At 35.6% G+C, this 25,727-nt stretch overlaps 1 protein-coding gene and 2 long non-coding RNA genes across 9 annotated transcripts; 2 read left to right on the top strand and 1 right to left on the bottom strand.

Annotated features, from left to right (window-relative positions):
* Positions 1-1,514: 1,514 nt before the first annotated feature.
* Positions 1,515-14,125, bottom strand: Wdr37 (WD repeat domain 37). 6 transcript variants are annotated; one of them, XM_033477410.2, is made up of 9 exons: positions 13,986-14,125; positions 13,404-13,619; positions 10,399-10,674; positions 10,137-10,262; positions 9,805-10,056; positions 9,400-9,619; positions 8,758-9,045; positions 7,910-8,156; positions 1,515-2,456 (listed from the first exon to the last, which is right to left on the bottom strand). In XM_033477410.2, the coding sequence occupies exons 3-9, from the start codon at positions 10,664-10,666 to the stop codon at positions 2,334-2,336; spliced, it is 1,524 nt and encodes a 507-aa protein (XP_033333301.1). In that variant the 5' UTR covers positions 10,667-10,674; positions 13,404-13,619; positions 13,986-14,125; the 3' UTR covers positions 1,515-2,333. The 6 variants fall into 6 exon arrangements, with proteins under 6 accessions (XP_033333301.1, XP_033333308.1, XP_033333320.1 ...); XM_033477417.2 differs by having other exon boundaries at positions 13,995-14,114; XM_033477429.2 differs by lacking the exon at positions 13,404-13,619 and adding an exon at positions 13,661-13,686 and having other exon boundaries at positions 13,986-14,093.
* On the top strand, positions 5,623-9,124 carry LOC143260946 (uncharacterized). Of its 2 annotated transcripts, none has more exons than XR_013035224.1 (3): positions 5,623-5,775; positions 6,592-6,764; positions 7,927-9,124. It is a non-coding gene; the product is annotated as an uncharacterized LOC143260946 (long non-coding RNA). The 2 variants fall into 2 exon arrangements; XR_013035223.1 differs by lacking the exon at positions 5,623-5,775 and adding an exon at positions 5,857-6,246 and having other exon boundaries at positions 6,312-6,764.
* Positions 14,028-25,354, top strand: LOC143260947 (uncharacterized). The gene is made up of 3 exons (XR_013035225.1): positions 14,028-14,164; positions 14,235-14,861; positions 24,886-25,354. It is a non-coding gene; the product is annotated as an uncharacterized LOC143260947 (long non-coding RNA).
* The last annotated feature ends 373 nt before the right edge of the window (positions 25,355-25,727 follow it).

Raw genomic sequence — 25,727 nt, 5'->3', positions numbered from 1 at the left:
AATAAAGTCATTTCTGGCCTTGCAAACATCGGGGAAGATTTTTCTCGCTTGACTCTTAAAATGGTTATTACGGTCAACGACCGTGAGCCGCTACAACCGGCATGTTAGAATACAAAAGAGAATCATAAATTAAAAGGTACGAAAAACATGGTAGAAGTCAAAATTATACTAGTGTTCGAATACTTTCGTTACCCACTGCAATGTTGATTACGCATAGCTTCGGCTCTGCCGGACAGAGAGAAGCGAGCAGCGAAGGACATGGCGGCAAAACGTCGTGCACATGTTGCCGACGAACATTTTGTCGATCCACTCGAAATGTACATCATTCCGACACTTTTACCGGGCCATTCCTTCTTCAGAAATGTCTACAGAATCCGATCCTGGGTAGAGTTTTCGTGCTGAACAAAAAACTTTTCGTACAAATACAAAAACATTGCGCAGAAACTGCTCACGTCGACACTTTTTTAAACTTTGACATTAATTTATTGCTATTTAGGATCAAAAACAATTAATAAATTGTATGCCACTATATTCGGGAAACTCTCCTCTATCTTTTAACACCAATTAGAACCTTCTAACGTTTATACTTTTCATGCAATACCTCATTTTTGTCGAAAATTTTGGGTTTGTACAAAAGTTCGTTTATTTAAAAAACTGAGGGTGATGGAGCAATTCGGTTTTCGGATTCTTGTTCAGGAAGTGAAGCTCTACAAGAATTTCATAGTGGCTATAGAAACCCAAAAATCGTGTCGGACAGTGTAATGAGAAAGATAAAGAATCGCTTAGCGATGTGCGCTACTCTGACTTGATGAAACGCATTCGTATAAATAAGTTAATCGGAACATTGAGAACATTCGGAGCGCGAAATTTTTAAGAATCGGGTATGTCAATTCATCTAATGATGAATTCCCCTTGGTACTCGAGAGCTTGTTCTTCGATTTTGACGATGAAGGTATTCTCGAAGAGAATTAGATAATTTCTAAACAAATCGAAATCCGTGAAACGTTTATTGAATTGATTTATCATCGAATGGAGGATGTGAATATGTTTATCAAAATCGCAGTTAGTGCCGAATTCTTCGAAAATTGATTTGCAACTCGGAAAAAAGAACAAATTGTTTAGTTCTACATTTAGATTAAAGGGAACTCAGTTTCCATACTTCAATAAAATTCTCTCTGACGATTAAATCAAAAATTGTTTTGAAGATTTATTTTCCACATTTATCGTCGATCCGAAGTTATCCCGCATCACATTGGAATAGGCCTACAGGAACTTGACAAAAAACGCATTTAACAATAACACCTCATAGGTGATGTGGAAATCTATTGATACGAGCGTCACCCTAATGCACCACGAATGGTTATTACGGTGCGCGCCTGAGGTGCTGTGAGCCGATGGAAGCAACACGGCAAGCGAGACGCTACGGCGGTAGTAAGGAGACGTAGATTTGGTGGCAGCGATGTTGCGTGCTCGAGCGTTCCAAGCACTGCTTTAACAAATAACTTTTGCAAACGTTTAACGTATATCTACAATTTATTAGAATTATTACATAATGTTTACAATTTCAATTCACTGATTTATACATTATACAGTTATTGCAATTATTTGCAGTAATATCTGGCAATGGAAAACTGTAGTCATTGGTTATCACACTGATATGCAACTTTGCATCTAACTTCATTTCTACAACATTTCAAATTTTAGACTAGTCTAATAATATGGAGATCAGTAACTCCATCAACAACTCGTATGGAGATTGGGGAAGGCAAGGTAATTCTGTGGGTGACTGAGGGAGTCAATAGGTTACGAGAAATGAGTACGCGGGTTTGAGTCCCATGAGCGTTACCCACTTTTCCTTCACAAGACTTTACAAATTGGGTGCTCGTCCAGGATAGGGAGAATATCGAGCATCGACAAGTGGAACGACTGTGTCGTGACAATTAACGAGAAGAGTAAAGAGGGATGGCACACTTAGATAGTGTCTCCTAGCGGCGATGCACTGTGAAGATTAAGGCATAGACAGACAGCAAGCGAACCATTCGAAGGCGAATAGTTTTTGCAGGGCTTGTGAATGTAGGGATCAGGATTCTCCATAAACAACACGTATGGAGATTGAGAATGACGGATGGGGTTCCGTGGGTGTTTGCAGGAGTCGATCGGCTACGATAAATGAGGACGCGGGTTCGAGTCCCGTGAATAATTCTTTCTTTTTCCCCAAGATCCTACAATAATATACATTGAATAAAATCCATTTGATACTGTCATTTAATTTAAAACACTGCGAAATATTGATCTTCTATTTGATTTTTAAGTACACATATTTATATATTTGTTCAATATTCCTTAAGATGCACAATGCTCCATCCAAGAACTAATCTGTCAAAGCCAGAAGAGAATAAGTTGCAGACCCCATTGTCTTGAGTCCAAGCTACCGACGAAACCATCCTTCGATGACCCTGAAATGATTTGTAATAAATATTTAAAATAAAAAATGACCACATGTTTTATGCATGAAATACAGGGTGTCCTATAATTATCTTCATTTCCCGAATCAGGTGTTTCCTGAGGTCATTTGAAGTAACTTTTTCCTTAACGCAAATGCTATCCGCAGTTTTGTTTTCGAGTTATTAACGATAAACACTGACCAATGTGAGGCGAGATCAACTGGCGCGAGCGGAATTGCGGTGCGACTGTGAGCGGGGCGTACGCTCTAGGCTTCGTGCCGGGCTCGAACATGAACAAGCCAGCATGCGTGAAACTGTCCGTACTTTTGTTACTACGTGTAAGTGATAATTTCCAAAAAAGCGCAATTAATTTTTATTTTAGGATGTCTGAAGAATGTTTAGTCATTTTTCAAACCCGAAATAATAAGTTGTTTAACCGTGACAGCCGTTTTAATTTTCTAATGTATATCACACTCCATGTGTAGCAAACTAATTTTTTTGCGGTGGGCACAGTAGATGTTAACGATAAGTTACCCCGTTAAAATACGTAAAAGATATTTTTGCCTTGAAATATGTTATAAAGGACGATATTCTGAACAACTATTTCCTTTTCCCTTTAGAACCGCTCAGCTTTTCGAGATATTTTTTCGAAATATTAACCGATTGGCCGGTTAATAGGGCCGAGCGGCCCTAAATGGAAAAGGAAATAATTGTTCAGAATATCGCCCTTTATAACATATTTTTTGAAATATGAGGTGATGTAGACTTTCGACAACTTGATATCATTAATAAGGTAGAGATAAGGTAAAGATATCATTAACAACCCATTTAGTTGTAAATTCACTTCATGCTTGGAAATATGTGTCAGAAGGATAGTGATGTACAATGTATGATGAAGTACACAGAAGATCTGTATACGACGGTGACGAACAGAAAGATATCTCCAGTTTATTTGAATGTTTACTTTCACTACATTATCACTAAACACTGATTACTTATTCAGTAATGATTACAGTCGAACTTTCCTGGGTTAATATGTGTGGTTCTAAAAAGGGCTGATTGTTTTATGTGACGCGTTCGAAGTTCGCACTGTTAGCGACACATACTGCGGTAGTATGTTTTCTCATTTTCTCCAGAAGCCCTCACAGCATCTCCAAAATAAGTACGGTACTTTGCACATACGTTACAACATACAACGTTTGAACATACGTTACATTACTCTTGTAATGTCCTTTCCATATTAATGCTCGGGACGACTGCACAAGATGGACACGATGGCCGACAATGTTTCATTTTCCTACAAGCGAATTTCAATTATTCCCCATCGAACGCGAAATATTGTCAGCTATCGTGCAATATGTGCATGCATCGTGATAGAAAGGACGTCGCAAGAGTATCATAATATTCATAACTATTCTTGTACGGTGCGAACAACGGCAACGTTTTTAGTCCAAGAATGCTGCAAAGGGTTCAGAAGAACGTTACGAAACATGTTAACGGTGCAAACTTCGAATGCGTCTCATAGAAAAATCAGCACTTTTCAGGGCCACAAATATTAACCAAGGAAAGTTCACCCGTAATTATATATTAGAATAAGTAAGAATCAGTGTTTAGTGATAGTGCAGTGATAGTGCAGTGAAAGTGAACGTTAGAATAACCTGCCCGGAAATATCCTTCTGTTCGTCACTGTCGTATACAGATCATCTGTGCAATTCATTATACATTGTACGTGTCCTCCTGATACGTACTTCCGAACATGAAGTGGATTTACAACTAAATGTGTGAGTTTCTTATTAATGATATTTTCTACAACTCTCAAACAAACAAATCCTTTACGTCGTTCAACGGGTTTATTTATCAATAAAATAGCTTTGTGAATCATTCGTGGAATTCTGGCCGGATGCAGAATTATTTAAATGAAAATATCTTTTACGTATACTTTGAGACGGGGTTACCCTTCGTTAATATCTACTATATCCACCACATAAAAATTAGTTTACTACACATGGGGTGTGATACACAGAAAATTAAATCGGCTGTCACGGTTAAACTGCTTATCATTTCGAATTCGAAACATTACTAAATATTCTTCAGACATTCTAAAATAAAGATTCTTGAAATTATCACGAGGACACCTAGAGCGTCCGTCTCACAGTCGCATCACAATTCCGCTCGCGCCAACTGATCTCGCCTCACATTGGCGAGTGTTTATCGTTAATAACTCGAAAACAAAGCCAAGGATAGCATTTGGACTAAGGTAAAAGTTATTTCAAATAACCTCAGGAATCGCCCCTTTCAAGAATGAAGGTAATTATAGGATACCCTGTATAATTTAGCACAAATAAAAGGCCTAGTCGAATAAGATAGAGGTTTTCCAATGACTATTACACCGTTCGATGCCTGACCTCTCCGTGCAAAATATCAATTCCTGGGAGAGTAGATGTAGGGTAAATTAAATTGCGTGTTTTCCGCGCATTTTTCCCTCTTGCATGCTTTTTTAAAATTTTGGAAAACATGCCATATTTGAATCTGAAGTTGCATACTATAGAATTTTTTCAGATTTTTTACTGCAAACTGTGGACGCAAAAAATTGAAAACTAAAAAGACTTGAAAATTGTAGATTTCTCGAAAACAAAAAAGAAACTAGTTTTATATCCATGCCCTGATAAGATGCTGTTACAAGCAGTGTGCTCAATTTTAAAACAACCAAACAAAATAAAAACCAAATATGTTGACGTTTTTTGCTGTGAAGAAGTAATTACATTTGCTGGTTTTACCGCAGGTATAAATTAAATAATTTTAAATGTTATTACATTGAAATAAGCAATTGGGAAATTGCTTGAAATTGCTGGGAAATGCGATTTAGAAGAAAGAAAAAACTGTGATGTGTGCGATACAGTAAATTTTCCCACATGGTGTCTCCCAGCTTGGAATCGAAAATGGACAATTTAGGAAAAGAAAATATGATTATTCGAGTTTTATGGCTCGTTTATGAAATAAGTTTCTTACTACGTATAATGAATAAATATGGTCTAATAAAGCATGTCGTGTTTGGTTTCACTTTGATTGAAAGAATCTGATATTAAAAAAGTTAAGTCAACGTTTTTATTCTAGCATTACTTTGTATTTGTATTAATGCACATCTGCATGCCCCCCCCCCTCCCTCTCCCTGACGATATGTCGACAACTATAAAGGCGAATTGCAAAGAACAAAGAATCATGACCGAGTTTCCTACGATGTTCATTTTCAATTCCAAGCTTCAGGATTGCTAGGGAAAATTTACTGTACATTAATTCCATTATACAATAATGCTAGAATAAAAACGATGCCGTAAGTTTTTTATTTCTAATTTTTCATACATAAAAATTTTTTTAACGTATGGCGAGATCCTTTCAATTAAAATGAGACGAAACACGACATGCTTTAGACCAGAGTTGTTCAACAGACCTCGAAACGGGTAAGGGAAAATCTACAGGCAAGCGTCTTAGCGGATTGGGAACGTGAAAAAAGAAAGGAGCGTAGCTCTCTCACTCGCACGCATTGCCGTTATATGCCGATCGTCCGATGCTCGTTTTGTTTCATTCAATCTCAACATAACCTACAATCGATCTCTGTCACCATCTTCAGCCAAATAACGTGTCGTTACTGGTGAGGAGTCTCATGAAATGCTAATAAAGGGGCACCGTTGCCCACGGGAATGGGGCCTAGAGCCCGCCGATGGGTATTTGCCCTGGCACGAAAATCGCGGCCCGTATGGGCAAGCTGTAGAACAGCTCTGCTTTAGGCCATATTAATGCAGTGGTAGGAATCGAAGAAGAGAAGTGATCCTGCGAAAACAAGAGTTAATTCGTCCGTTATTCTTTCAGAATCGTCGGTTAAGACACACGTTATCCAGTGCGAGATCCACATTGTGTTACTTCTAAAATTATTTTGTGTTATAGTAGTTTGTAATCGAATGTAGTTTATGATATATGTAATCAAAATTATATCGAGATTGATTTTATTTTAATCAGAAATATCTGTGCAAAGTATATCATGTTTGGTCTCATTTTAATCAAAATATGTTTAAAAAAATTCAGTTTTTAAATGTTAAAATTAAAAGAAGTTATGTTATTGTATTATGAGTTATCATTCCGGAAATTCTAGTCAAAGAAGCCGCGAGGTTTGCTGCATCAAGACTGAAGCCCACTAGCGCAACGCGCAGAGCCGAACAACGTAACCATGGTTTTGTATGAGCCAATGCTTTCTTACGCGAGCGAAGCGAAAGGCAGCCAAGTAAATATTAGCTCGTACAAAACCATGTTTACAAAAACATCGACGTATGTATTCGGTATCATTTTTCTTTTTTTATCAATTATGTACCCTAACAAAAAATCTGAAAAAAATTGAGCACACTGCTTGTGATAGCATCTTATCAGGGCATAAATATAATTTTTTATATATGTTTTTAATTTTTTGCATCTACAGTTTGCAACAAAAACATCTGATAAAACTTTTTTCAAAATTTTAAAAAAACATGCGAGAGAAGAAAATACATGGAAAAGCATGCAATCTAATTTACTTTGCATCTACTCTCCCGGGCAAACTACAGGATTGAAATTTTGCACAGAGAGGATTTTCTTGGTTAGCTATCGAATGGTATAATAATCATTGAAAAACCTTTAAGGACAATTTTGACCATCTTATTTGACTAGGTTCTTTATTAAACAATATTATAACAAAGTACTTGTACTCCTTTTAAAGCCGAATAACTTTTTTATAATCGGGCTAAGCAAATCATATTTTTTAGGAATATTAGAGAGATTAGTTTACTCGATAATGACTAAAAAATTATTTTTAAATGAAATTGATTAGTACTGTAAAAGAATTTAAAAATAATGTTTTTCCAACTTTTTTATCTGAACCTGTAACGAAAATGTAAAAAATGCATTTTATAAATCTCAATTACTTCTATAGATACTGAAACTTTCATTAAAATTGGTTGATGCATAGTCGAGCTACAGCCACCAAAAGATGTCAAAAGTACCTGTTTTGGGTTGAAATTTGTAAAAAATTGCTATTTTCGCGATCTTTAATTGCTTACACTTCATGTTGAGGTCAACCAATTTCGATGAAATTTTCAGCATGTATATATGTTACCACGATCTACAAAATGCATTTTTTAATTTTTGTTACGGGCACAGATAAAAAAGTTGAAAAATATAATTTTTTAATTCTTTTGTCATGCCAACCAACTGAAATTTTTCCAAACAATTTTGTGGCCATTGTCTAGTAAACTAATCCTCCTAACATCTCAAAAAAATTTAAATCGCTTGACCTAATTATAAAAAAGTTACACCATTTTTAAAAATGTACGAATACTTTGTAAACAGACTATATGCTATTAAAAGATGTATAAATTCTACGAATTTGGATCACATACTCTCCTAAAAGAAAAGTATTTTGCAAAACATCCTTTACTCACCTGCCTACTTGTTCTAGGTAATCTAGCTAATCGTTGACCACTTAGATCGAATAACCTTATCTGCCTATCGTCGTGTGGAATTGCAACAATACCAGTACTGGAAACAGCCAAACGATTTGCAGCACTGTCGCCACGAATTGTGGCTAAAGGACTTCGTATATTTCGTAATTCCCATACTTTTACAGTTCGATCGTCCGAACCTGACACGATTTTATCCTCCCGTGTAAATACAGCTGATGTTACTGTCCTAAACAAATATACAATTAAGAACATTTCATATAACATACTACCTTCTAACAATTTATAGTGTACCCATTTGATAGAAGTGTATACTCACGAAAATCTAAAATTTTCAGTATAAACAAACACAATAATATTTAGACAAATTTTAGATTAGGAATTATTTACTAAAATATGGTCTTGTAGAATTTAACCCGCAAATGAAAATCTCTTAAAATTATTTAATATCTTAAGTTATAATGATCGAAAGTGTTGAGCAAACCTTTAAAATTCATAACTCGAATAGTATCAAAGAAATTAACCAGAAAAAATTGACATTATATGCTTGAAATTTGCAAGCCTAATTTAGAAAATATAACATGTTACATTGTACTATAATTTTTAAGTCTAAACTGAGTATTTCTAAACTGAATCTAGTGTTTGACTAATATATTCATATCATTAATATCACTTCAGAATTTTATAATTTTTTCATAAATTTTAACTAAAACTATTTTCTTATTCCTAATCATTTCAAAGGTACAATTTATAATAACTGTATAAGGCACCTTATTATATATCTTTATTAAAAGTAGTCGAAACTTGATATAAAATGACTTGCAACTTACTCTGTGTGAGCCTGAAAAACAGACACTGAATGAACAGGTTCCCTGAAGTCCCACAAACGAAAAGTACTATCCTTGCTTGAAGTGACACAGAGTCTTTGTGTGTGATGGGTGGAGACGTGAAACAGTTCTTGATCATGACCACATAATGTGTGTATAATATCTCCAGTTTCTATATCATAAAGATTAGCTGTTCTATCCCAAGAAGCTGTTACCACCTGTTCTGCATCAGGTAACCAGTCTGCAGACATCACCACGCCTGTATGACCAAACAATTCTCGAACTGGAGTTCTGTAATGTTTTAAACAAATTTCGTGTTTTACTTGTTATCTGACATTACCCTAATAAAATTTTTATTTTATTTGAGAGAGATATGAAAAATCCTCATTGAAAATGTTATATAATTACATTTCTCTTCCTTGTTTGTTTCAGAGATTACTATGTGCAAAAAGTAATTATAAAATATATAATAAATACTAATAGTAAAGTAGTAAATATATAAATAGTAACAACATTTACGTACTTCTTAAAAAAATGAATTGGAGCACTAAAATGTGAATGTCATTGTTTTCAGCATAAATATAATTCTTTTTCCATACAAACATAATTAATAGCAAATTAAAAAATAGATATACCAATAATTACCTCAGGGTTGGTGGCTCTTCCTGCTCCTCGTTAATAGGTATTACGCCACTGACATTTTTATCAGAAGATAATACCGAAAGGTCTTCATTTGAATTTTGTCTTTTAGGAAAGTCCCAATCAACGGCTGCTTGCCATACATGAGCAGAGTTGTCCCCACTGGACGTTAGTGCTAATTCTTTGGTTGGATGAAAGCGAACAGAGTTAACGGAACCAGAATGTCCTAAAATTTCAATTATAAGCTTTTGGATACAAACTTTTTTACAGGGCAATGTTTATTGTTAAAAGTCAAACTTGTTCTAAACAATTTTGAGATATTCAACTAAAAATTGATTTGAAATTAATACTTTCCTTTACTACTTATTAAAATTTTTCAAATTTATATGCTGGTAGTGTGCATTGACAAACCTATATATTGTAGTAAACAACGTCCACTATCTACAGCCCATACTCGAGCTGTATGATCGGCAGAAGCTGTAGCAATAATTTGACCTAATCTCCCAACAGAAACTTCCCAAACACCGTCTCTATGACCAGAATATTCTCTTTGCATACTACATGTCATAGTCGGTGTTTTGAAACTGGAAACAATCTTGCTTGTCTGTGCTTTCAACTTGTTTGAAGTTGTTTTTGTTTTCTGTGTTGAATTCCCTGCCATAGCTGATTAACAAAAGATATTTCAAAATATAAATAGTAATGGTGTAGTAAAATACTTTTAGAATATATTATTAGATAATTACATTTTTGTTTTGAAAGACTTTTTGTGTCTGGGAAATCTGCAACATCCCCAAGAGGTAAGCTCCGTTCTCCAGAACCATAACATTCTCTTTCAAGCTTTTCATTAAGAGCATCGACTTTCTCTTGCACTAAATTAAATAATATTGCAGAGTTTAGTAACAATGATGTTACTAAATGTTTGTTGATGTTTGTGACAGTTCATTTAAAATAAAAGTGTGTCTGGCATACTATAACAATTTCATTAGTATAACAGAAGATACGTACATCCTAAGTTTTCTGTATACAGAATTTCAAACTCCTTCTCTATCTGCTGAAACAAATCCAATAGCCGACATCGTAAAGCAGGTGGTAGTACACTATCGTCTGGGTCTATACGAAATGCAGCAAAGTGGAGTGCATTTGATTGCAAAGGTGTAGAACCACTTTGAGACTGCAATTCTGTATCTGTACTGCTTTGTACTCTTGGTATAGAAATTCGTTTGATTTTTCCTGAAGATTTGTTTCCAGTTGCTATAGATGGTTCTCCTGGCATTTTTCACTCTGAAAATGTAAATCTAGTTAACACTAATTTTAAATACAATACACAAACTAAATACACTTAATATTCTAAAAAGTAAATATTATGAAAACTTTTAAAATTGTTTAGCTAATTTTTATTGATGATATATTGATATATCATACTGTCTACATGTGCTTCGAGGAACTATATACAGGATGTTATGTAAATGGTGATACAACTGGATAGGGACTGATACTATGTCACAAAATAAGTTAAAAAAAAAGAATAACATTTTTTTTAAGGCTTTGTTTTCGAGAAAAATGAGTTGGAAGATGCGTTAAGTTCGCATGACTTGTAGTTTGACGAAAAGTGGAATTGATATGTAGTCGCCATACGCGCCATTTGATCTCTATTTAAATAGAGATCAAATGGCGCGTATTAATAGTATTATTTTTTCAACTCAATTTTTCTCGAAAACGGAGCTAAAAACGTTATTCTATATTTTTGACTTATTTTTTGATATAGAATCAGCATTTACTTGGTTGTACCATCAGTTAAGTGATACCCTGCATAACTATAATTTAAATAACATTTAATAGTATGAAATACAACTTCACTAAATGTAAATTTTTATCAAATAAATATACATTGTTTTTTTTCTTTGTGAATTTTATAGTCTTATAGTAAGTCTTCATATTATAAGATATGTCATTACAAATATAATAAATTTAGTAATAGAGAGTTATATGAAGTTAGTACAATACTCAACATATTACATCTTTGAAGAGCAATAAAATAGAATCACATTTACATGTTCAATTCATGTTTTTTACATGTTCAAAATATATTTTGTCAGACGTTAAATGTTATTTCTATATTATTTCTTATCAACGTTAACATTATAAAGATACGCTTAAATACAGTGTTTAGTTTAAAAGCTCTATTCATGCAATAAATATCTACTATATGTCAGGCCTGCACAATTGAGACTACTATTAAATCGTGTAGTATAAAATATGAAATGTTAAATTTGTAACCATTCGTAACTTGTTTACATGAATGATTGATTCAGCATTTATGTCTTTTGTATTACCTTAAAGTTAATACAATTTTTAATTAATTACTATATAGTTCCTTAAGATAACAAGTAACTAAAATAAGAAAAGAACGATAATAACAGCCAATGAAGAATTATATAAGCTTTAATGTAACACTAAAAACATACAAGCTTCCTACACTAAATCAACCAAATTGTAAAGTATTAGAAATTCAATATTTCATATTACACAATTGAATACAAACAAGACCAAGTTGTTTTAAGACAGAAGAATTACAGTAAAAAAACAAACCATGAACTAACAATATGCCTAAAATTAAGTGGAATAAGAGTAACAAGAATAGAGTATATATAAGTTTACATTATACAACAAATTTGATCAGATTATTTTTCTACAGAATCAGTACTGTCAGAAATATAGCTTGCATATATTGAATTATTTGTAGCCTTACTTGTCGACAATTGCTCTCTAGAGCAACAAATTATGCAGGCCTGTTTATATGAAGAATAATAAGATGAAATACTTAACATTAAGGGTGATATAAATTGAAAATATTTTAACTATTTAAATATTGTTCAAAATTAACTTCTTTTTATTCAATGGCAAATAATTACAGTCAAACCTTGATACGTTAAACATATATGTGTATTCATGTAACTTGAAAACTTTATGTGACAATAAGTTTTTCCACTTCTCTCAGCTTTGCAACTGTTCATCATATTTCTAATATGTTGTTTTATTTCTGTAACTCGAAGTTTATTTCTATAAATCAAAGTTTTGTCACTGTTATTTAGAAACTGTGATCATTGATTAGTTATGGTTTGTATAAGTTGCATACTCAACTCAATTAATTTATAGCAAAAGATTAACCCTTTGACTGTAGCCAGAACATTTGTAGGTGACAACTGTTATGGTATATAGTAGAGTATAGTAAAGTAAATGCTTTTCTAAACCATACTATTGTGAAGGATATAAAGAGCAATGTGTATTGTAAAAGCTTTCCTTAGAAAATGAATAGCATCTTAAAATTATTTTGTTTGATCCAAATGAGAGTGGGATGTTTAATTTTTTGCTAGATATTATGCTCACTAGGTATTATTTATTTCTCCTTCAACATAGGATGTATATTAAATCAATTATCTAAACACCTCATAGATACTATCAAACTATATATTTTTATTAAGTAAAGTATTATGTTCTATATTTTTATAATCTTATATTATTATGTGATAGAAAATGTATCGTTGCTGAGAATATTTTAGATTTTAATTGGGGAGATTTAAGGGAACAACTGGAATATTTATTCTTTTAATTTGTATTACATTACAAGAGAAAAAGATATGATAGATATGTCACCAACATAATTTAAGTAGTGCAAAGATAAAATTATTGAGGCTAAAGGATCAGTAGTAAAAACTATTATATATAGTTTCTAAAAGTTGAAATTTTGTTTATTAAACTACTTCAACTTGACAGCTCCGTAAGTCAGAGTTCTTTTTAGCGTTCAAGATACAAGGTCTGACTGTATTAAGATTACGTATAAAAAGTAATTTTACTATACTCTGAATAAATAGAAATGTCCCATGTCTGGAACATTAATATTATTGTTAATGTATCTAGCTAAAAAAAACACAATGACTGTTGCTTATATTAGATTCATAATTAACTTCATGATAACACATTGAAAAGATTTTCATAAATTTTATACTTACTTCTATAACAACTTAATCCAATTATCAAATTGAAAATGATTGACAATTCCGCTCGTTTCAATAAAAATTCTTTAAAAGAGAAGTAATGATAATAAAGGGCGGTACTTTTTTCCGAAGAAGTTTAACCTTGCTTTTTACGATAGTTTTATTTGTATTCCATATAATACATGCATATAAAGGCCACTTTATGTATTTCCCAAGTAATAAAAATATACGCTGAAAAATATGTCATCATGTTAACCAATCAACGTACTTACCATGTGTCTTTTTTCTCGCGTTCGTTCTTGAATAAATACATGTCATCACATCAATTTCAATATTTATAGTAAGATATTTACATTTGCTTCGAGAATATTGTGAACACTTTAAATGTCAAACATTCCACGCTTACTAAACGTAGGTTAATAAATAATGAGGAAAACAAAATTAAACGACACGCATACTTATAAAAAAGTGCACATAAAGATGTATTTTATTAATCATAAGAAATTAATTTTTAAATAAATAATTAATCGTATTACATTCACGGTTTATAACAAGTCTATCGAAATTTAAAATGTCCAGCTGATTAAGTCGTCATACCTATCTTACCATTACGGCTACGTAACTGTGAGATTTGTCACTAACTGAAACATAACCTAACTAAACATTATGTTATGATACTCAAGTTTCAAATATTCTCATGATTTATTCATTTTATTTTAACGATACAACTGTTTCTTGACATCAACAAATTCAGTTGCAAAATGAAATTGCCACACGTAGGTATTATGTAGTGAATATACAGTAAGAAGCAAAAGTGTGAGATTTGTAACTGATTATTTTTTGTAGGAAATATTTTTTGTCACGTCACTGGAAGAGTCTGAAAAGTCGTATGAGTAATGAGTAATAATTGAAAACTGGCTGTTCAGGCTTTCAAACAAGGATAATCCATAATTTTGAAATCAATGAATTTTATTACACTTAATGAAATAACAAAAATATGTCAGTAATGACATATACTTATTTAAAAAATTAAAAATATTCAAACAAAAATAAGCATTACATTTTAGTCGACGAAAATAAAATTTATGGTGGGGCCAACAATAATCTATTCATGTTCGAAATACGTTTATTAAGGGTGGTAAATAATTGTATCCAATATTTGGATGTTCAACTGTTTCTTGGTTCTAAAAATGTTAAGAAAGGAACTAAATTTCAGTTTATTCATATTTCATATTTACACGCACACAAATGTTCAAAAAAATACAAAAAATACTTTTTAGCAAAAAATAATTTATTTATACAAAACCAAAATTTATTAAGCAGAAAATATATTATTTAAATAAATGTTGATATTTGAAATTGTCGTTTGTAGACCTCGGACCTCATGAATTCCAAACAACAACGTAATTTTTACATCTTTCAGTGGGTGTAGCTTAATTATGCGTCAAGCGATTTCAATGAAATTTTCAGCAGGTATATAAGTTACTGAGATCTACAAAATGCATTTTTTAAAATTTCATTATTATCTCAGATAAAAAAAGTAAAGAAACGAGAGTTTTTTTACATTTTTTTATTCCAAGTAGTAGTAAAATTAAAAACAAAGAAGGAGTCATTGTAGTCACTGTATAGTGAAATAGTTCCTCTAACATTTATAAAAATATTTAAGTCAGTTAGACCAGTTTTAAGGAAGATATATCGCTTTAAAAGGTGTGTGGACACTTTTGTTCCTTACTTATATGTAATACAGAAATTAAACGTTGCGATTAACTATAGCGCTACTGTATTACATGCTCTGGCAAGTGGCGATAAGTTGGGAGGTTTAAATATGAAATGTACAGGGGGTAGCACATATCTGTCATCATGATTTTTCAAACATTTTCGACAGTCTGACAAAAAAGTGTTTCCAATGAAAATTAATCAGTATTTAGTTGACTGCATACTGAAATATAACAAATTTCAAAAACTATTGTTTTTCGATTAAAAGTCAGGGTCACCTTGACTTTTTTAAACAGCACCAAAAGAAGTCTAGTGGAGACAAGTCAGGGGACTACTACTTCGAGCACTTATTGTAAATTCATTGAAATAAAATAGCTTTCGGCTTTTGTTATTCAACCCTAAATTGCTGAAGTCAAGATTATCTGAAGGACATTGTATAGTAGGTCGTTGAATTCGTTCTTTCATCAGCAATAACTCTACGAAGTAAAAAATATAGGATGCTATTTAAAAAAGTCAAGGTGACCTTAACTTTTAGTCGGAAAACAATAGTTTTTGAAATTTGTTATATTTCAGTACGTGATCGACTAAATAATGATTTACTTTCATTGAAAACATTTTTTTATCAGGCTGTCGAAAGTGCCTCAAAAATCATGGCGACAGTTACGTGCTACACCCTATGTATAGTGCTAACGATCGCGAGCTACTAGCAATTTATAGCGTCGTTAAACATTTCCGATATTCAGTAAAAGACAGACATTTCGAGATATACTCAGATCATAAGTCACAGATTTTCGCTTTTAAACAAAATTTAAATAAATGCTGTCCGCGACAATTTCGGTATTTAGATTATATCAGACAGTTTACAACGGAGATTAAGCACATTAAAAATGTCGAAAACCGCGTGGCAAGCATGTTGTTGCGAGTTGAAGTCATTACACCGGTTATTAATTATAAAAATATACAGCAGAACAAAAACAAAATTCCGCATTAAAAAACTTTTACAAGACAAGTCGTGCGCACTTCGGCTTAAGAAAGTTTATTTTACAGAGTTCAATATTTTATTATTTTGCGATACAAACAATGATATCATAAAATCTTTGGCCCCGCAATCGTTGCAACGGATAGTTTTGCATAGACTATTTAAAAAAGTCAAGGTGACCTTAACTTTTAGTCGGAAAACAATAGTTTTTGAAATTTGTTATATTTCAGTACGTGATCGACTAAATAATGATTTACTTTCATTGAAAACATTTTTTTATCAGGCTGTCGAAAGTGCATAGACTCGGATAAAAAAGTTAAAGAACTTGGGTCTTTATTTTTTGGTCATTCCAAGTAATAGCAAAATTTAAAAAAAAAACTTATAGTCATTATCTAGGAAACTAGCCCCTTTGTCATCTAAAAAAAATCAAATCATTTGGACTAATTTTTAAAAAGCTATTCTGCTGTCAATATATTTTCCGCGGCGAGTATACAGAGCAAAAGATAATTTGATACATCCGGAACAGTAAACATTTGGGATCATCACATGTGTCCTTGATCACGATTTTCCTATTCTTACGTTTCGTTCCCTTGAAAAAATGTCTAAACTGTGAATTTTATGCATTTACGGCAAAATTGAGTAGCTGAAACGTGAAACAGCGAGACATAAAACATACAGTGACTCGCATTAATATTCGGACATGACATTATTTGAAAAATTATTGCTCCTTTTTATTGTTTATGATAATATTATTGAATCAATTGTTTTCTCATATAATAAAGCACTTCTTAAAGTAAGTAGAAACATAAATTTTGCTTATTTATTGCATATGTTCTCTTGTATAATAAGCGATAAACAAGATTGTGACAAAATTTAACGTCGCAAAAATATTCGGACATAACATCTTAGGTGCCACAGTAAAATACTGTACTACATTGACGACGACGCTAACACACATTGTTTATAAACACATCTAATTCGTTGTGAGTACTAGGTATCACAGAAAATATTGGTGATATCAGACACTTTACTTGTGAAAATGGGACGAGAAGGAAGAAATACGTCTTTTGTATAATCCGACAATTGGTTATTTATCAGAAGGAAAAGGGAAAATCATACAGAGATATAGCCAAATTATTAAATATGAGCAAGAGTAGTGTGGCAGATTTATACGATTTAACCCCTCAGAAAGATCGTCCAAAGTTATTAGATTCTCGCGACCAATGCAAGATAATAAGAAAAATAAAGAAAGATTCTGGACAAAGTGCTACAAAATTAGCAAAGGAGTTGTTCGTAGAAACTGGGAAGAATGTACCCCCGGACTCAGTGCGACGGGTATTAAAAACTTTCACCGGAGTATTTAAATAAAATCATATATATATTATCTCTCTCTCTCTCTCTCTCTCTCTCTCTCTCTCTCTCTCTCTCTCTCTCTCTGTAACATGCCCAAGCGATTACATAAATAAAACAAAAGGGTCAACCGACAAAATATTAATATTATGATAACATGATTAAAAAGATTTTCATTTTATATAAAATTAATGTAATTCATTCACTGTCCGAATATTTTTGGGACGTTAAAGTGCTTTAATATGTGAGTAAACAATTGATTCAATAATACTATCATAAACAATAAAAGGGAGCAATAACTTTTCTAATAATATTGTGTCTGAATATTAATGCGAGTCACTGTAAGTAATAACATTGTTACACTATTCGCAACTTATCAAAATAATTAAAGGAAATAATTTATTTTTATTTCGTTTCGGTTTCTTATAATCGTCTTAGAATATTTATTTTGTATAAAGGTCCGAAGTCCAATGATGAGGCATTGGCTTCGCAATTATCTTGACGGTTGTCAAGCGACCTATTCAACGGGTGACTTGTTAAGAAAATAGAGTATATATAGAAAATAGAGAGCTTGGTATTTTCGAAATATTTAATACTGTCAAATGTGACAATTATTAGACATGCACGCTGCACTTGCTCAAAAAAATGATAAATATCCGAAAGGAATCTATTATTACTCTAAACGAAAGAAGGAGGTATAAGGTTTAGTTTTAGGAATTTGAGAGTTTTTATGATATTAATAGAGAACTTCTACTATTGCTACAACAAATCCTGCGAATACGTCACAGACCTAGGATCCTGTGGGATCATGTGGGCTCCTTTGTGTCAGATTTGAGGGGTTGAAAGACCACCTTATCATTTCTGTATGATCACTGCTGAAATTTTAGCCTCGAACAAAAATTAATCTATAGTTTACTTAGTAAGATATCTTCAATTAAGATATCGGTTTACATTACGCCGGCTCCGTCAGCGGGCAGCGACGGTGATGTAAACTGTATATATTAGATGCCGCGATACATCATCGCCGGTACCTTTTGATGTAAATCGTGCCCTGACTGTTTGAGGGTCCCAGCGTCACGTATACAATGTAAAACGCGACAAATAAAACGTCTCTGATTGGTGGACACGACGAACCCAAAAAGGGTATAAAAGAAGCGTTTCTTCTTACCGGACTCTAAGTAGAGTTTGGTCGCTCGATCGGTTTCGCTCATATACCTTCTCTCAATAAAGGATTAAAATAAAGTCTTCTAAAGCAAAGAATTGTAAACTTTTATTAATATATGTTTTGAACAAAAGTAAAGTAGTGGCCGTATTAAGTGTATGTTTGGATTTTTCCCGTTCTGCTGCCCAAGCGATCCTTCTTGGTCAACGGTCTAATTTTCTCTCTGGGTCTCGGCCCGGCTCGTCCCTGCAAGGCCAGCCTCCACCGCATGGCCAGTCCTTATCTCCCAACCTAAACATCCTGGGTCCTTTGAACCCGAATCGGACAAAGCCCCTCTGTGCGTTCCGTTACACTCGGCCAGACTGACCACTTCGTCGTCCTCGACGATACACATGATAATATAGGTATCTCACCTAGGTAACCCATGAATCTATCCTGTAACCCATCAATAAATACAAAAAATTAGTACAGACCATAATTCGTTAACCATACGGTACTTGATCGATTGAGACTACAGACAGCGACGCAGGGTGATCAGGCCCGTCCGACAGTCAGACTCCCATTGATACAAATACCCAGTCAAACAGCACAACCACAACTCATTTGACATGCATAAGCAAAATAGTGACTAAACAAAACTACGGTCGCTAGCCTTGCCAGAGACTGAGACAAAGCTAAGTGAGCGACTGGTCACTTCAACCCCATCAGTCCTGACTCCGACTACCTGTCCCGGCCTCCGCTCGGATATCTTTACCGAGTAGAGTCGACAACTCCCTACTCTAGGATGATCCGAACTCGACCTCATGTCAACGCCTCCGCTCGAATGTCTTTACCAGATAGGGTCGACGACTCCCTACCCTAAGACAATCCGAACTCGACCTCATGTCATAGCCTCCGCTCGAATATCTTTACCAGATAGGGTCGACGACTCCCTATCCTAGGATAATCCGAACTCGACCTGGGTCCCGGCCTCGCATGCACCCGTCACTCACAAGTAATTCTGACCCGAAATTACTGCTCAGGGTAACATACTCCGACCAAGTGCTACTGCACAGAATCCTGCACTAGGAGCCGCCCATTGCCAACTCACCGTCGTCTATTGGGTGGCATCAAACGTAACCCAAGGTTTCATACTGTCAACAGCGACCACAGTACGACTGTTACGCGACTTCCTCATGTCCCGAAGATCGAGAACCTCATATCGGTCGTTAGGTAGGACTGCAGTCACCTTGAACGGCCCTTTCGCTACAGGCAGTAGCTTTCGGCTTTCCCCTGTCGCTCCATGTTTGGCAGCGACCATCACAACATCTCCTACTGCATACTTCGGAGGTGCATAGCGTTTTGCGTCAAAACGTTTTTTCTGCCTCTCTTGATCCGCATCCGTGGCAGCTTTTGCGGCTCCACGCATTTCCTGCAGATCCAACTGATCCAGCGTATCCTGGATTTCCGCTAATAGTTTGGCCCCTGCCAAACTACGTGGCTTAAATCCAAACAGCAGCTGCGTCGGAGACTTGCGGGTAGTCCTGTTGGTGGTACAATTAATAGCGCTTTGTACCTGCTTCACCTTATCGTCCCACTTATCCTCTGCTTCCCCAGCACAAGTAGCTGCAAGAGAACTCAGCAGAGTACGGTTCAGCCTCTCGCACTGTCCATTTGCCCGTGGTGTAGCCACCGCATTCAATACATGTTTCATGCCATGTTCAACGCAAAAAGCCTCGAATGATTTTGCGGTGAAAGCCGACCCCCTGTCGGTAATGACTCGAGACGGTACCCCAAAAATTGCGATTACTTGGCTCAGCACGCGTAAGACATTCTTGGATGAAGTGTCACGAACAGGCTCAAGTATACAGAATTTAGTGAATCCATCAATGACCGTTAAAACCTGGGTATTCCTTTTTTGACTACGAACAAAAGGCCCAACGTGGTCAAGATGCACGGTGTGGAATGGCACAGCTATTTTTTCTATTGGATGTAATAATCCTGGCTTTTTCCCACCGGGATTCTTATAATATAAACAATTTAGGCACGCTTTAACATACTTTGTGACGAACCTTCTCATCCCCTTGAACCAATAATGTTCCCGCACTTTTTCTAACGTTCCATCGACCGCGAAATGCCCTTGTTCATCGTGACAATATCTTACTACCTGAAATCGAGACATACTAGGTACAACCCATTTATTACCCCTTTCAGTTTTTCGAAACAGGACTCCTTTTTTAAGTATATACTTGTCGAAGTACTGCTTAGTCTCCGGCTGTATATCCTTCGACTCGAGAATTTTCCGGACCACTTCGAGACTGGGATCCTGCAACTGAGCGACCTTGATCCACTCTGCCTCAGTGATATCAATTGCGCAACATTCTACAGGATTCCGACTCAAATAGTCTACATGAGCCAACTTAGTGCCCGGGCGATAGACAATATCGAACGTGAAGTCCTGCATGTATATCCACCAGCGAGCTACCCGGGGCTGAATGTCTTTCTTAGCTGCAGTGGCCCTCACAGCACTACAATCTGTTACTATCGTGAATTTAATGCCTAGAAGATAAACCCTGAACGTTTTCAAAGCTACCACTACTGCTAAGGTCTCTAAGTCGTACGAATGATATCTCTGCTCCTCGACCGTAGTTTTTCGGCTGAAATATGCTACTACACGATTTTCCCCGCCATGTTTCTGAAATAATATTGCACCCAGACCAATCGCGCTCGCATCAGTGTGAACCTCTGTAGTCAAAGATGGACTGTAGATTGCCAACACTGGCCTATCGACCAAAATCCGTTTTACCTCTTTAACAACTTCAGATTCTTTCGTTCCCCATTCCCAGGGCACGTTCTTGCGCAACAACTTTGTTAACGGAGCAACCTTGCAGGCAAAATTCCGAATGAATCTACGGAAGTAACCAGCGAGGCCCAAAAATTGTCGAACCTCCTTCACATTCCGTGGTTCGGCAGCTCTTGAAACCGCCTCTATCTTATACAACCCCGGTCGCACTCCCTCCTCCGAAATCTCGCGACCCAGATAATCAATCTTACATTGGAAAAACTTGCACTTAGCCAAATTTAATGTTAAATTGTTCGTGCCCAAAGCCTGCAAGACTGCTTTTAGTTGTTCATATGCCTCCTCCAAACCCTCGGATGCTATTAATACATCATCGATGTATACCAGAGCTAGTTCTTTCACTACCCTTTTTATCATCGCCTGAAAAACTGAAGGAGCATTAACCAAGCCAAACGGCATACGCAAAAACTCCCACTGTCCATCTGGGGTAACGAACGCCGTCTTCTCTATCGAATCGGGATGTATAGGCAATTGATAAAATCCTGATTTCAAATCGAGAGACGTAAATACTTTCTTCCCGAATAGTTGATCAATCTGATCCTCAATAATTGGCAACGGAAACTTCATAAGTTTGGTCTTTCGGTTCAAAGCCCGATAGTCTATTGCCATACGCGTGTCTCCAGTTTTCTTTTTTACGAGTACTACCGGACTAGCGTAGGGCGACGTACTCGGCCGAATGATACCGTTCATTTCCAATTCCTCTATTATGTTACGAACTATTTCCTTATCGGCCTGCGAGAGACGATAAGGTTTATGAAAGACCGGTTCATCATCTAATAATTCAATTTTTAGTTCCGTTACCGAGGTCCGACCTAATTCGTTATAATTTAACGCTACACAATTTCGATATTCGTTTAATAACTCCAATAATCGACTTTTATCTCCAACACTACTATCGCAGCAGATATCTGTCTCCACTATCGGTCTTCTTTCCTCATAACTAGTCATGTTTACCTCCAACACTTCTCTGCGATAATCACCACATGTGAACGTAACACCCGAAGAATCGGTTATCGCTCGGGTCCCCGCTTTGTTTAATACATCTCTGCCGATAATAATTTCTTTTGACAATTGATCGTCCGCTACGACCAACACCCTAACTTTAAACGGTATATTGTCAACAAATATATTGATTTTAGAGCGTCCAATGGGGACCACTTCCGAATTATTGAAACCGGACAACACCTTATTGGTGTCTTTCAACGTCAAATTTAACTGGCGTGCTAAGCTTTCCCGAATTATCGAACATTCGCTCCCTAAATCAATCGTGCATGTTTTCTCCATAGACTCTACCACACATTTCTTCAAAGATTTAGCCAAAGGATCGACCTTCACCTCTAATGCTTGAGCCCGATGGTTCCCGATGTTTTCGCCCGACACCAATGCCCCTTCCTTGTCTAGTCATGCTCTCTCACTCTTTCCTTTTCCTGCGTTTTCCATACGTAGCTTCCTATAGCATTTACTGTCTGTATGGCCCGAAATACCACAATGCCCACATTTCACATCAGTTCTACCTTTTGCTAAAGCACCATTTCCACCTGTTCCCACGGAATTTCTTACCCCCGCGTCCTTGCCAATATCTGTCGTTCTTTTTATATCTAGTGGACAATTATACTTTATATGCCCCTTTTTCCCACAGTGAAAGCATACACCCGATTCGACTCGTCTCGCTTTATTCCATATACCTTCCCGGTCAGAGAAATCTCTTTTCCCTTTGGTAACATTCGATCTATTGGATAGTTCAATCGTAAGCGAATCTAAACAGTTCGTTAGTTCCGGAATTGTTTTTTTCTTCGCTACCGTTAGATTCATCCTAATATGGTCGTCATGAATGCCATACACCACGCACTCAACTAATTTCTCTTCTGGTACGACCAGATTTAGTTTGTTAATTTTTTTTAATTTCTCGAAACAATATGCCTGCAAACTTTGCCCCGGCACACTTTTGTACCCGGCTGCAACTTCTAATAGTTTGCCAAAATTCTCCTCCCCAGCAAATTGGCTGCTAATCAGTTCCGAAAACACGTCCCACACCAACGGAGGACTCGTAAGGCTATCGTACCACTGTTTGGCAATCCCTTGCAATTTACCTACCGCGTAAAAAACCTTATCTGTCCCCTCCCAATTGCAAACTACTGCTAATTCATTAATTTTTCGCAGCCATTCCAACACCGACGCGTCTCTAACCTCGGGATCAAAACCCGGAATGATCTTATCATTCGCGACCTGCTTAGCACGTTTAGAGCCTGCTCGAATAGCGTCTGTCAGAGCTGCCGTCAATCTCGCAAAATCGGACTCACCAATCCCCGAGGTACCGTCACCCATACTCGAGCTTCTTCCTCCGTCCGATCGTCCTTCTCTGGATCGGTTCCTGTGGGTGGATGGCTGTGGCCTCGTAACCGAGTCCCTACGTTTTTCCATTCTCCGTGAACTCCGAGACCGCTGCCTATGATGTCGACTCGATTTTCGGACTCGCTCTCGTTCGCAGCTGTCCGGCGACTCTGATCGTCTCTTACAGACTTTCTTCGACATCTCCACCACTTCGTCAAATTCACTTATTATTCACTCGAAGACGACTTTCGAATAATCAGGTCGACACCCAACACGCGAGTGTATCCCACTTCTGAACTGTAAACTTTTATTAATATATGTTTTGAACAAAAGTAAAGTAGTGGCCGTATTAAGTGTATGTTTGGATTTTTCCCGTTCTGCTGCCCAAGCGATCCTTCTTGGTCAACGGTCTAATTTTCTCTCTGGGTCTCGGCCCGGCTCGTCCCTGCAAGGCCAGCCTCCACCGCATGGCCAGTCCTTATCTCCCAACCTAAACATCCTGGGTCCTTTGAACCCGAATCGGACAAAGCCCCTCTGTGCGTTCCGTTACAGAATTAGAATCATTTCCATTCCATAATCCCAATAATCACCTTATCACGCTCAGCATTACCGATAGTTCACAAATTTAGGTACGTTAGCAAGAATCGAATATCCTATATATTTCATTTTTACTATGAATGCTGAATATCATATGGAGGCAATAATTGCACATATTCGCCGCGAAGATTTAAATGGTGAAAATGGTATTTTTTGAAGATGTATTATAGAAATACGATATAAAATGTAATTTTTTTATGGACATTTGGGCTATTACTTCTAATAATTATACAGGCTGTTACATAATTATGTTAACAGTCGGAAATGGGGGATACCTGGGGTTATTTGAATTTTACTACGTAGCAGTGAAATTTTTAATGCTGTTTACCCTTATTTTAGAGTCTCTGATGAATATTTATTAATTTTTCGGAGCCGAAATAGTAAGAGTTTAACCGTGACAGTCGTTTTAATTATTAATTGAGCCGATTAAAGTGAAGATTAACAATAAGAAATCCCGTCAAACTCACTTCACGAATTGTGAAGAATAATAAACTTACCCATTTAATTGAGGATATATTTGCAGCTCGAAAATGTGGGCCACGATACACGATGTCGGTGCACGGACCTCGCACAATGTTCAGTTAAACCCAGTTTGATGGCCATACCGAGAAAAGGATACTGTCAGATACTGTCAGAGGATACTGTCAAACACGGAGATCATTTTCACAACACTGTCGCCAAACACTTAATGAATCCGCAACAATCAGGAAAAATTCGTTGGATTCCTATCGTTGATTCATTTTGATCGAAGGAGTTCACACAGTTCACTTTCGTCACATCATTATCAAAATATTCGAGCAGAATCCTAAACGCAATTGTCGAAATAAATTTTTATTAAAAACGAATAATGTTATTGCCTGTACAAGGTGATATTTTTAATTCGAACATTGAAATTATTGCTATCATTATTAAAGTTTGTTACGTTGATCGACGAATGGGAACAGAATTGGGAGAATTATTGAAGAATAAAGCAAACGGTACGAAATATTGAATGTTGTTTTATTCATACATCAAAAACCATTAAAACTAAATTTTATATTAACATTGTATTTATATATATAGTTATTAAACACAATATAATTATAATAATTATAGAGATAAACGTCCGTTCTATCGAATCGAATACTTTTTGCCAATGGTGACATCAACCCTACGACAATTATATTCTTATTTCACAGTATGCCGGAATGCAAGTTCCTTTTAAATTAAGTACAACTCAATAGAATTATGAGGAAATTATATGTCCAATCGTAATCGCTCTTGATTGGTCGAGTCACTGTTGCGGAACGGTCACCGAAGCGTGAAGCATGACCACGAATATATAAACCACAAATTTTGACAAATGGTTCATTTGACACCTTATAT

This window comes from Megalopta genalis, unplaced genomic scaffold (assembly GCF_051020955.1).
Source record: "Megalopta genalis isolate 19385.01 unplaced genomic scaffold, iyMegGena1_principal scaffold0026, whole genome shotgun sequence".
NCBI lineage: Eukaryota > Metazoa > Arthropoda > Insecta > Hymenoptera > Halictidae > Megalopta > Megalopta genalis.
Note: the sequence above shows the minus strand (reverse complement) of the source record. Positions and strands in the feature narration are given on the sequence as shown.

Excerpts from the sequence above, each read along its gene's own strand:
- Wdr37 (XM_033477410.2), bottom strand. The coding sequence starts at position 10,666 with ATGCCAGGAGAACCATCTATAGCAACTGGAAACAAATCTTCAGGAAAA. Across the intron at positions 10,057-10,136 it reads AAGTCTTTCAAAACAAAAAT|CTATGGCAGGGAATTCAACA; the intron begins GTAATTATCTAA and ends TTTGTTAATCAG. Across the intron at positions 8,157-8,757 it reads GTTTTTCAGGCTCACACAGA|GACAGTAACATCAGCTGTAT; the intron begins GTAAGTTGCAAG and ends ATATTTGTTTAG.